The sequence below is a fragment of the Anopheles funestus genome, chromosome 2RL (genome assembly GCF_943734845.2).
Source record: "Anopheles funestus chromosome 2RL, idAnoFuneDA-416_04, whole genome shotgun sequence".
In the NCBI taxonomy this organism is placed as follows: domain Eukaryota; kingdom Metazoa; phylum Arthropoda; class Insecta; order Diptera; family Culicidae; genus Anopheles; species Anopheles funestus.
This window is the reverse complement of record NC_064598.1, coordinates 4,825,001-4,837,882: the sequence shown is the minus strand read 5'-3', so window position 1 is coordinate 4,837,882 and position 12,882 is coordinate 4,825,001. Positions and strand designations below refer to the sequence as shown.

The following is a 12,882-nucleotide window of genomic DNA, read 5'->3' as shown; positions in this document are numbered from 1 at the left end:
ACATCACATTGCACCGTGCAGCGTAGAGCCACAATTGAACAGATCGAGTGGATTGGTTTCATCGACATTTTGCAACGTTCACTTCGTTGGTTTCCATCATTCGCATTCGGTAAAAGCCGCTTGCTCCGCGCGGCTCCATCTTCTTTGCTCTGCTGCATCACTTTATTTTAAACTAAAACACTATTCACCGTACCCGTCGAGCGTGGCTTCCAACGCAACTCGACCAGTCATCGCGAGTTTTGCCGAAAATTTGCCTTTTTTTTTTGGTGAGTAAGTAAGATAGCAAACATTGGCGAACGTTCGTGCATGTGTGGATATGGCGCGTGTGTGAAAACTTACCGATCAACCGAGAGCTGGGCCAATTTTCCACAATGTCGGTTTTTGATTTGGCACATGGCTTCATTTTCCGACTCGTTTCACCCGCACGACCGACGGACCCACTCAGCTACAATGTTAAACTTTTCCACCTCGTCGTCCATCCGCTTGTTCGCCAAACTTCTCCTTCGGCCATACACACATTTGTCAGCTCGGTACTCGATTTTCCAACGCTAGAACAACGGTCCTCGTTATGGCAGACCGACCACCAAAGCGACCGGTGCGGTACACGTGGTTGAGCTTAAATTCGGCATATCAAACACACGTGGCACGTTGGGACGCTGCACACAGCAGGCACGTCATCCCGAAAAATGATGCCCTGGAAAATGGAAAGCTACTTCCGATCGATCCTTTTGACAGCGCACCGTCCTTCCCGGTTGTTCTGCACCCTTTTCGCGATGCAGTGACACCGAAACGTGATGTTTGCCCAAATCGGAATATGGGAATAGGCCACATCGCATTGATTTGTCTCGTTCAAGGTTATCGCTTTGGAAAAGAGTTTACCATCCTGCAGCACTCGTGCAACGATATCGATTGCAACGCCGTGTTCGTGTCGTATCCGTCGCTGGGTGCCGTTCTTAGACGAGTCGCGCAGGAAATGCTTGTGAAGAGTCTTACAGACAGCCGCGGAATTAATACGATTTCGGATGCATATCAAATGTCGAAGGATCAAAAGCGCTTGCAACATGTTCGCGGCACGATCAACCATGGCTGGATGCAATTTATGACAACAGATTGCATTTATAACCACAGTTTCGCAGATGATTTGTGTGTCAAAGTGTTGTGCCTTTTTTGAATTTCAAATTATGACCTTATGCGCTTGTTAATGTATGTTAAAACTTAAATCACAATTTGTATTTATGAAATATTTCAATTTACAATAAAGTCGTTTGCTGCCATGTCTAATATCTTGTTAACTTCCAACAAAAAGAAAATCAGCTTTTGCTCAAATTTATGAGATTCATCTATCACAACGTTGAAGCATATTTCGAACATACGAATGTCCTTACCCGAGCGCATAAATTGCACGTCCACATGGAAAACCCTAATCTTTCCCTGATTTCGGAAAACCCGTGGTTCGCTAACTCATCGTGCACCGGGAGCAGAATGAGTCCGGCAAAATATGTCTCACGTTTCATGGAATGAGCACCGAAAAGAAAAAAAAATCGTCCCAAAAAAGGAAACGAAACGATTTCGCAAATGTCAACCCGCAAAAAGGGATGCGGTCGGCGGTTTTAGTGCCGTGAATCTTTTCGGCAAACATCTTGAGCGGAAATTTACCTTCCCATTTTCGGGGGTGGAAGTGGAAAACCTTACCGATACCTTCAACGGTTAGTGCGCGCTTGGTGGGCGAAAAATAAATCCTTGAAACACATTAAATCGTCGACCGATGACGACGATGACGATGGCGAATGGCAGCGTGAATGGGACTTGCCGCCTATCGAGATTTTTCTCTTAGGTATGGTTGGGAGTATTTCTTTCCCCGTGCTGTTGTTATTACTTCTCACCGTTGTGTTGCTCTCTCTCCCACCCCTCCCCCCCACCCCCCCCCCCCCCCCCCCTTTTGGATGTTGCGTAGGACAAGCTGCCTTTAATCCCTTTTCCCTACCGAGATGGGTGAACGGTGATAACTTGCGCAAATATTGCTCGAAACCACTCGGAAGCCCAATCGACCAAGACGACAACCGCCTGTCGGACAAAGTTTACGTACTAACCCCGGAGGTGGGAGGCTGCAGAACACAAGCAACACATAATACGATATCCTGACACCGGAAACCTCTGAACAAACGGGAAAAATTGCCAATCCACCGGCCTGCGCAAGCGAGGGAAAGAAGCGTTTACGAGGTTTGGTAGTCTCCAACACGTCTCGGGGCCCTAATTCTTGTACCCGCGTGCTGAACTTAACGCACCATCTCATAACAGTTAAGTAACGGATCTGTTGCAAAAGTGGAGGGATTCATTTGAAAATCGCTGGATGTACTTAATTATGTGTTTCTTTTTTTGTTTTTTCTATGCGAACCCAGCTCCTTCACCCACATTTCCCTATTCTTCAGACCAAAGACTATTTATAATCGTTCACTCTAAGCTTTGCGTGCCCCGCCTAGGTTCGTTAATGTTTTATCGTTTATTTTTTATTTACCTTTGTTCATTATCGCTTTTTCATTACCCTTGACATTGCATTTTAAATTATGACTTTTTCTACGTGGCATTTCAGGCAGGAGGACCAAATTTTCAGCTGTATTTTACAGTACCAGACAACGCTTTTTTTCTTCTTTTTTGGTTAAGTTATGTTTTCTAAGTTAAAGTGGATTTAAAGAAGCGTTGGGATTTAAAGAAGCGTTATCCAATATAGCTATTAGATAAACCATCATAAAAACCGAAATATTTTGTTAAATCTTTTAAAATGAATGCTTACAATATTTATTAATTAATAAAGTAAACTTAACTACAAATACACAAATCACAAAAGCGAAAAAAAAACTCTGATAGCAGCAACCTTCTAAGGTAAGGTTTATCACCCAAAAGCCTTCGTACTTTTATTATTCATAAACTTCACACATCTGTACACACATGCATCTTAAAGAAAAAGTATTCAACTAGTACGTAAATAATTTCCCTAATTTAGCTCTTTACCTCACTCGCGTGAAGAGAGTAGCAAACATAAAACATATTACATTGTGTGCCCGTACTTCAAACATTAGCACAATGGCGATGAAAGAAGTTTAATGTTTCCTTCCTCTCGGTCGTTCACCAATTACAACTCGCAAGAAAAGGCTAATCTCATGTTGGCATCTCTACCCATTTCCACCTGGATGCAAAAAAGGGGGAACCGACAGCATCATCAGCGCGATCTGCGCAAGGTACACGATGATACCGTAAGGTGCCTAACCAGACGTAAACCAGCTGTGGTTGCAATTCTCAAAAATCGCAGCAGTGTTCACCCGTTGTCTGTATGCGACTTGGGAGCTTTCACTCTCTCATCGATTTCCACCAGGAATTGCTACAGTAATAAAAGGGCGAACGGAGCAGAGTTCTTTTTACGACGTTTTTATTGCAACAGCTCGTCGATGGAGGCGTCAATACAGAAGAAGGGGAGAAGATTTCATTCCATTACGTTGTGCCTGTCCAGGGAGCAAAGTACGATGTACCACTGTGGACGTAACTCCGGTTAGTAGTGTTGTTTGTGCCTTTTTTTAGTATCCTTTTCGGACGGGTGATATTCAAACTTGACATATCCAATGAAGTACAAGTTTGTCTTGATGAGATAAGATTAAGGGAATTGGGGGGAATGATGAAATAGAAGAGCTTGTACTGACCTTGTTATCAGGCAACCTTAGCAACGTCTTTTGGCCACCGAAACATTACTCTTCTTACGTTCAATGTGTGATGTACCGGCATCAAGGTCAAAACCGTTTTCTCCCTTTTTTGTTTTATGAAAACATTTTCAATCAAAGTCTAGTTATAGTGCATGAACCAATTTGTACGCACACAAATCAGCTTGTTTTAATCGTTCCACAAGCGTGTAATGTACAATGAACACTAAAAACAAAATATATTTATCAAAACACCGCACAAAGCAGGTGTTTCGCGGGAAAGTTATTTCAAATTATGATTCCAATCAAAGGCCACCCGCCCTCCAATCTCACCTTCAACACATTGAAGATTCCAACATTCGCGGGACAAATGAAGGACATTAAACCTGGGTAGTGAATTTACGGTTATTACTGCGACGGCGGCAGATAAACGAGCCACGATGGTTCGAGTGGAAACTTTTCTTTCCCTTTGGCAAATATTTCATTTGTGTTTCCAAATGTAAAACCACACCGGCATATCTTAGTGCTGTGTACACGGGTTTAAGCACGGAATCCATTTCGCAGCGTAGTGCCACAAACAATTCAAGTGGAAAAGTTAATTTTGCTTTTTCAATTATCAAACAGTTTTTCAAGCTGTTTTCTCTTTTTTTCACAAATCGCGTTGGATGATTATAATCAATTTTGGTTTTGTATTTAAATTAATATGAGTACATTGTTTTGTGTAACCGTTGATTTGCGATTTGCTCGTCATATTAAAGGGCAGATAAGTGAATGAACAAAAAACAAGAATCTTTGTTCGTAAATATGTATCTACTCTGTTCTTTGTTACGTTTTATCTTTTGCCATACGGTTCAGTACGTTTTAGTTGTTCTTTCGGTTCAGTGAAACGATTTCAATTATCCAGAATGTTCCACATGATTAAACTATTTTTTATCAATTTTTAAATGATTGCACCATCATCGATATCTAAGATGAACATATAACTGTGCAATCTAATGCACCGTGAACTATCGATAATAAAGGGAAAATGAAGAACAAAATGTTGTTAGGAACAGTTTAATTACTTAAGTTTAAAAGAGTTATGCAATTAATGATCAGCACGTTTAATTACCAGGATTTTTTTATTGAACCCTCCATCATGTGGCCACACCTGTCTGTTTAGAAATCAAATCTAAAAAAGAAGGGCAAGTAAAACATTTTTCCTCTCCTCCTGGGCATAAGAAATTAATGCTAATTAGAGAGAAAATTTGTTCCTACACTATTGTTCGCCTTGCCAACGTCATTCAGCTACGGAAACTTTCAGCATCATTGAACAGTAAGAATCGCTAGGGTTTTGAGATGAGAAACGAAACCACAACAATCACAGCATAATGAAGATGTCGAGAGAAATGGTAAACCTTTTGCCCTTTTGCCCCATTTGCGTAGATGCGTCCCGGAACACCTTATTGGTGAAACGACACATACATCTCAATTTCCAAGCAAATCCAAACATATGCTAAGAAATTAAACAATCCACCCTTTGCCCACAGGGAAAAGTTTCCAACGACGGGCGACGGAGAAGGTGCCGGTCCGATGTATCTGTTTTCTTGAAAACACCAACAACACGCTGCTTACAAATGGAGCGAGCATGCATGCATGGAATAATGAAAAGCATCTTTCATCTGCAGCGACACCATCCATGTGTCGGGTGTGGTGGGTCCATCACCATTTCCACTTCAAACTTACCCGCATAACAGCTTCATACCATCAAACCACCAAACAGTTCAATGCAACCTTGGCAGCCTGTCATGTGTTTTCTCTCTCTCTCTCCCTCCTTTCCTTCCTTGTTTCTGTGTTCGAAATGGTCACTTGTTTCGAAGCTGGAACGTCTATACCGTCTACCAACTAGCAGCAACGACAAATCATCTCACTGCCTTAGCTCACAAAACATTTTAAAGTCGCACAAACACCATTTGTTTCTGAACACCGGTTGTTGCTCAGTACGATGTACTGCTGCGTTGCTGGAGTGGTCGGGCAATGTTGCAAAACCTCATTGCGAAACCGTACGAAGGTGTAGAATCTGTTATTCTTTCTGCACCGGTGAAATCTATCCTGAAATGACTGAAATGAGCATGTGCACGTAAACATTGACACGGAAAACAATGCAAGACAGCATACCGCTTCATGATCCTTAGCTGGTTTGTGTGCCTGTACGGTGAAATGTCCTTTCATAAAAGAAATCTTTTGCAGCTTTTATTATAATTCTTACGTATTCGCTTTGCTTCATTATGCCATCCTACCAACCTGTGTATTTTATTTTACATTTAAAGCTCTTTAAACTGAAATGAACAAACGAAAATATGAAAAAAGTAACAATATTGTGACTGAAGGCATACATCGCTGTTGTTACATGTTATGAAATGTTACATCATAAATTATTTTTAAAAATAGTAGCTAATAATGGCTAGCCGCTTTCCATCGAATTCATACGAGAAAAAGCTGCATTTAGTATGAAACTTTTTGTTTGTAATGGATCATTTATTTTTTACTGTTGCCTTTCTACTTGTTAGAAAACAGCCACAAGCATGTGAATATTGCTTTTGTGCGTTCTATGCATATCACAAAATGCACCCATGCTCGAATTTGTAATGAAAACATTCATTTCATTTTATTTTTAAATGTTTTTCCTCATGGGCAATGTATCCTAGAACGGTTAACATTTAAATCAAGCCAATGTTTCCATGGAATTTTAGCTCTCAAACCAAAACAATCAGATTGTAACGTTACACGGTTTTGTATCAAGTTCCGAATAGAAAAATGTTCTATTACATCCTTCCAGCTTGTCCACCGCATAGCTTCAGCCAAAACTAAATCCCATCCGAGCAGACACAAAAACAATTTGAACGTATATAAATCCCAATTGATACAGAGAAGCTTTGACAGGGAGTTACTCAACTCAGTGCCACCGGCGGAGGATAACACATGCTTACTCAACGTACGACCGTACGAAATACTGATGGACTCCACATCTCGACAGGATCATCCAGATTCCTCCACATCCCACAGCTGATTCTGTCACCCCAGGGGAAAATCATTTTCAATCAAAAGCCACTACGAGGGAAAGTCCGCCGGGACGGACCATCCATGCTGGCTTCTGGAAATGAAGTGCGGTTTACAAGCAACTTATTCTTCCCGGAACATGTATCTAGATGCCTTTTCTTTCCTGATACATTCCTTCAATACATTCCACACGATCGTAGCGGTGCATCTTTGCTGTAAATAGCAAACATCATATCACCAGAAAGGAAGGCCAATTCTCTTCCCAACAAGTTTCATAACATCAACAACAACAACCACAGGATGCGTCGATGTGCGTGTGTGCTTGTGTTGATACATTTTCGACACGGTTCCGGAAATTAAGAGGAACCATTTCCTACCGTTGGTTGCCGGTTGGCGTTAGCAGAATGAAATATTTTCTCTCCGCAGCTAAAAAGAGAGCTCCGCGTTGAAGATGTGCGAATAACTTCGAGGAGATATTGTAACAATTCTAGAGAACTGCCAATGGGGGAAAGAACATCGCAGCAATCAACGAAATGTCAAAGTACCGTCCTTCTCCCGGCCAGGTGTGGCGCTTGGTCAGGGAGTGAATGGGAAGTTGGTTTTGCACAAAACAAAAAAAGCCAACGAACCAAGCCCGTCTGTGATTGAAGTGTCTTTGACAGATTTTAATTAGGAAGCTGTCTGCGAGATGCGAACATCTTCGGGTCGTGTTTTGCGTGGGAAAATAGGCAGCAAAGTTTCAATATTGACATAATGGAAACATTTGTTGGGTGACTGATTACAAGTAGAAATATTGCCATTAAAATTAGAACAAATGTTATTTTATGAAGCGTATACTTAGCATATGTACTTTTCTTAGCAGATTTTTACTAGTTGCAATCTATATTATGATGCTTTTAATTTTGAATTTAGCAAGAGAAAAATTTATTCAAAATTATTTGCAACCGAAACGTTATTTGAATTACCCAAAAGAAAACGCAAAATATCAGCATATTAGGAGTTACTATTCACTTACTATTCGGAACAAGGATGACATGAGGAATAAATTCATTAAATCGAAACTTTCAAACCACATAAAGCATTCAAGGCATTGCTGCAATAATGTATGTCCAAAAAGCATTCAAGTGCTTTTTAAAGTTCAACTTTAAATTTGCCATACGAGCACAATGCCTGCCCGTTAATGATGGCGTAAGTGTTTAAAAAAGGCAACTCCCTTCGACTATAATTTATCCTGGAACAATGAAAAAAATGCAATAAAATTAAAAAAACGACAAAAATGACTTTTCCCCAATGAGTAGAAGGTTCAACAATCGTACAATAAATCAGTTCATTCGGAAAGACCCCCATCGAAAGGACCACGAATGAAGAAATTACCATTAAAAACGAAGTTCAAATCGATGAGACCTTTTCAATAACTACACCCACACACCATCGATGAAACCGATGGCTTCGAGTGTACTACATTCTTCCCCCCTTTTTACAATCACCCGGTAACACATGCAGACTTGAAATATGGGCCCATTGAACCAGTTCCATTCGGTTCACCTTTTATTTATGTCAAAGCGATTGTACATCACTCACCAGACTGCTAGGCACCCCGATTCCGAAAATTCCGAATCTGGCAATGATTCCTTATGGTCGATTTATTCGACATTTAAATTTCATGCAGTCCAATTTTGGTGTCTTCCGGTACTGTTCTCTTCCTCTTCATCTTCGTTGGTTTGTGTTTGCCATTTGCGCTTTGCCAGTGAAAGCAACCGGGAGACACACGTGCGACACATAAATCTGGCCACATATTTGCCAAATTACGGGACCTCTCGATACGTACCGGTATGCTCGGTGTGGGTAGCCGACACACGAATGCACGATGAAATTTGTGGCATAATTAATATCAGCTGTAAATGGCGCCCACAATCCGGCACTCACATACACCTACGAGCATTCGAGCACAGTGAAAGCTGCCAAACCAAGGGAAAATTGATAAGAGCGCATATATTTTAACACGCTTTCTAAAACGTAATCGATCCGATCGTGAAGGGATTTGGGAACAGTCACCGTCAATCCGGTCGCAAATACACTTTCATTTGAAGCGAACGAAAGTGCTCCGATACGCGAAAGAAACTTCAGTTCATTTCGCACGTTGCGTGGGATCATCAATAAATCGGAACGGAAGGATATCGTATCGCTTCTCGGGAAATGGCATTTAGTTGGCGGTTGAATGATTGCCAAATTTTGCATATCGTTGCTCACTGAATGGGTGGAAAAATGGGGAATGAGAGCGGTTACCCCACTACTCACTCGAGACGTTAACCATTATTGATGTTGATGGTGCTGTTGCTGTTTATGATGATGATGGTTGTTTCTGAGGAAATGAACATAACTCCGGCTAGACGAAAGTCAATCCCTTTGCTAAGAGTTTGGGAGCTGACAGAGTAACTAAGCTATAGCGCCCTATCTAGCAAAGCACAATGGGACACAACGTTGGAAGTCTTTTCTAAAGACCGGATAACATTGCTGTAGTGAAACGATTTGGGCAATGAATCTTGAGCAAAAGAATTTTTGACAATTGAACGATAACAGCTGCTATCGAGTGAGACGTAAAGCAGAGCAAAGAATGACTTGCTGATGTTCACATGTTTGGAAACATCGGATTTTCTTACTGTTTTTTTGTTATTCTTCTTATCTTACATTATTTGTGCTCTTTTAATCGCGAATATTACATTTCATTTTTATGTGTTGAGGCTTTTCAGAAGGAACTTTAACTTCAGAAGAACAATATTGATTGAAAATATTTCTTTGAATTTTTGTTTTGCTCCTTAGGAAATTGGTTCTTTAATAAATCAAGCATTGTCTTATACTTATTGAGGTCAATCGTACCGGTTTAAAATGTTAAGCTGTAAAGCCAACCCAATTTATTTTCAGGAAAATAAAGAAATAATGTGTCGAAATAGGAGTGAATAATAAACAATTTTGCTTTATTACTTTTAATTTCATATACAATACTTTACATTACTATTCCAGACTCTCTTCCCGAGAGGAATGAAGAAATCATGAAGTGAAATGAAAGTTTAACACAAACTATTGTGACAATCAACGCAAATTCTCATTGTGCCATCATCTTCCAAAAGAAGGTTAAAAAAATTGCTGAAACCAAAGTGAACAAATTCAGTTTCCTTTTGTGCTTTCACCGCGGAAAGTTGTGAAGCTGCACAAAGAACTGGGTGACACAACATCAAAGTAAAGCGTGACCGACAAAGCCAATCAACTTCTGCTTCAAACATTTACGATAAATTAAACTTTACAGCTTTCTGTCACATGGTTTTCGGCTTTGCCCGTTGAATGCTTTCGTATGAAATGAATTAAAAAAAATGAAAAATGAAAAATGACATTTTGAGATGGTTAAGAATTAATACAATGTTCAAATGAATTAGAAAAATCTATAAAAAACATAAATTTTTATTTCTGCAAATTAGAAACAAACACGGGTTCATAACTAACATACACAACAAGACTTTTTCTTTTTGAATAGAAAAAAAACTCTGCCACAATTGCAACGCATGCAAATTAACGCTAGCAAATGCATTCAAACAGCAAAACAAATAAGCAGCAAGGGTTTCCTGTCAATGGAAAAACATTTGCATTGTACCATCAAACTTTTCCACCGCCAGCACACCAACTGACGGGGTGTAGAAAACAAAACCGAACCAGTTTGCTGGGAATGAAAAAGTGTTACCAGCCATTGGCAACATTTTAATGGCCTTTTCTGCCCAGGTTACCACCCAGGTTGTGCAAAAGCGCACACAATTATGAATACCTACCATTTTTTCCACCCTTTTTTGTTTTGTTTCTCAAACTTCATTAACATACACACCGTTATTACCGTGCTCTGCCACAGAGTGCACCAAAATTCCCGGTACTGCTTTGACAGCTTTATGTTTTCACATTTTCTATCAAAGCTTTCGGGAAACTCGTAAATCATGATTTTATTGTCAACGCTTTGCAAAATATTGTTGCTAAAGTGTTCAATATATTTGTACAAGTAATTGCAACGATCGCACGAACAGCAAATTAAAATCATGCGCTCGATGTTTATTTTTTGCGTTGTCCCACCCAGTGTCATCGTGCCAATTATTCATTGACCGATGTTGGGTAGAAACCGCAGTTGAGTTAATTCGTTATTCATGACAGCATAATTGTCAGTTGAACATTTTAACCTTCGGTGCATAAAAGCTTTATTGCGATTTCACAATTGAATTCCGGTTGGCATTTAATTGTGCTGCGAAATGGTGCGTGTGGGTGAGTGTGTGTGATTGCGTTGGAATTTAATGTTTTACTTTTTTTTTACAAATATTGACTTTTATTTTAAGATCTTTAAAGAAATTTGTGACAACTTAAAAACTTAATTTGATTTTTTTCTCTTTTTCTTTAATTACAGACAGACCCACTCAACCGGTGCGAACGCTTTCAAAACGACAACTTCTCTTCGGTTATTCACGAAAGCTTTTAAGCAACCCTTAACCTGCAGAACAGCATGTGACGAAAGGGATCGGACTCATCTTTAAAAAAAAAACAAAGTGACACCATCTTAAATATCCGCTGGAACGCAACACAACGGCACAACACCGTACACTGTTTGAAGGTGAAAATAATTAAATACCAAAGCCGTGCGACTGTCATTAGATTGGGCGCAGCGAAAGCAACTGTTGACAACCGGGCCTGGCGGGCGAACCAATGATAAAAATCTTCACACACGGTTTCACCAGCGGCAGATGTTTCCGTACTAGTTGCGAACAGGAAAAACTCCCGTCGGCAACAGCGTTGACGTGGAAAAGTGAACCGTGTTGGCTTTGCTCGTTAACCCATCGAGAACAGTAACCGCACAGACAGACACACACACAGATACCCACACTTATACAGCCACATACGATCAAAGTTAGCTAAATAGAATTCCAGCAACATCATTCGGTGGCACCAACCGGTGAAGCGTATGAAAGGAATAGATCTACACGGCGGATTGTGATCCCTTCCCGAGTTTGGTTTTTCTACCTCCTATCTCTGTCTCTCGAGCTGTCGCTCACGCGCTCTATCGTCAATTTCTCACGTTTCTGCGTTTTTGCTGGCTTACCGATCCCGAGTTGAGTTTGAAGCTTGCTGGAACAGAGACGTGTAGATTTTATGGTCAAAGGGTTTTTTTTTTCTCATCGCGAAACACACCTTACTACCCTGGTACTGTCGCATTCATATTGGCGAATTCACAGCGGAGTGTTTCTGAAGTGCAGGAAGGAAACCAAACGAGCATTAACATCTTCCACACAAACACACACACACCGGTCAACAGGCTAAAGGTGTCCAGACAAAGGTGTAACCAGTTCGGGAGAAAGCTAGTCTGCGCAAACTATACACAGTCTTCGGATAGCTCAGGTCTCCGCTACTCTATACGGTCTGCTGAACAGATCTCAACTTGATACACACACAACGCAGCATACACTACAAGCTACTACTACAACTACTACCACTACTACTACTACTACTACTACTACTACTATTACTACTGTATCAGCACCATACTTGGGAAGGGAAAGCTATCCTAACGAAAACTTCACAACGAGCCAACAGAGAGCCACCATTAGTGTCACTGTCGCCAGAAACCGGCCAACGAAGCAAAGAGAGATGCAGTGAGACATAGGATTTGAAGTACCATGCTGCGCAAACCATTGTCATCTGTTTGAGCGTGTGATAGTATAGACGAACAGTGCTACGACTTAGAACAAAGTGAAATAAAAAGCATTTAATTATCTAAAGTGAAGTCCCGTCTCAATGGGCAGTGTTATAGTAGCTACAGTGGACTGACTGTGCGTTGGAACACTTAATGACAGAAGTGCAATTTGAATTGTTCCGTGTGTAGTATGTGTAGAAAAACAAAGTGCGAACCGTAAATAGCTAGGTGTAAATTATATGCCATAGGGCAGTTACGCAAGATCACTAGTATTGTATAAATTTTGTGTGCGCAATACAGAGTGGAAATATTAGATCGTATCATCGAAATACACACTTTTCAACAACCAATCACACTCATTGCATATTATGCCAACGTGCTGGAATTGTAAACCGACGGGCTATGTTTGTGATGCTGTCAGTTCGCACAACAACCACC

General features: G+C 40.6%; 2 protein-coding genes across 10 annotated transcripts in view; one reads left to right on the top strand and one right to left on the bottom strand.

Moving 5' to 3' along the window:
• The window catches only part of LOC125762692 (uncharacterized), a 185,863-nt gene that overhangs the window by 144,863 nt on the left and 28,118 nt on the right, over positions 1 to 12,882 (bottom strand). The window lies entirely within an intron of this gene.
• Positions 1 to 12,882, top strand: part of LOC125762687 (uncharacterized) — a 116,855-nt gene that overhangs the window by 82,003 nt on the left and 21,970 nt on the right. For all 6 annotated transcript variants that reach the window (XR_007418242.1, XM_049425071.1, XM_049425072.1 and 3 more), the window contains one exon: positions 11,164 to 12,882. This exon is cut by the window's right edge and continues 906 nt beyond it. Coding sequence is in view for 5 of the 6 variants with exons in the window: in XM_049425071.1 (XP_049281028.1) it covers positions 12,847 to 12,882 (36 nt within the window). In the remaining variant the exon portion in view is untranslated. The remainder of the gene's footprint in view (positions 1 to 11,163) is intronic.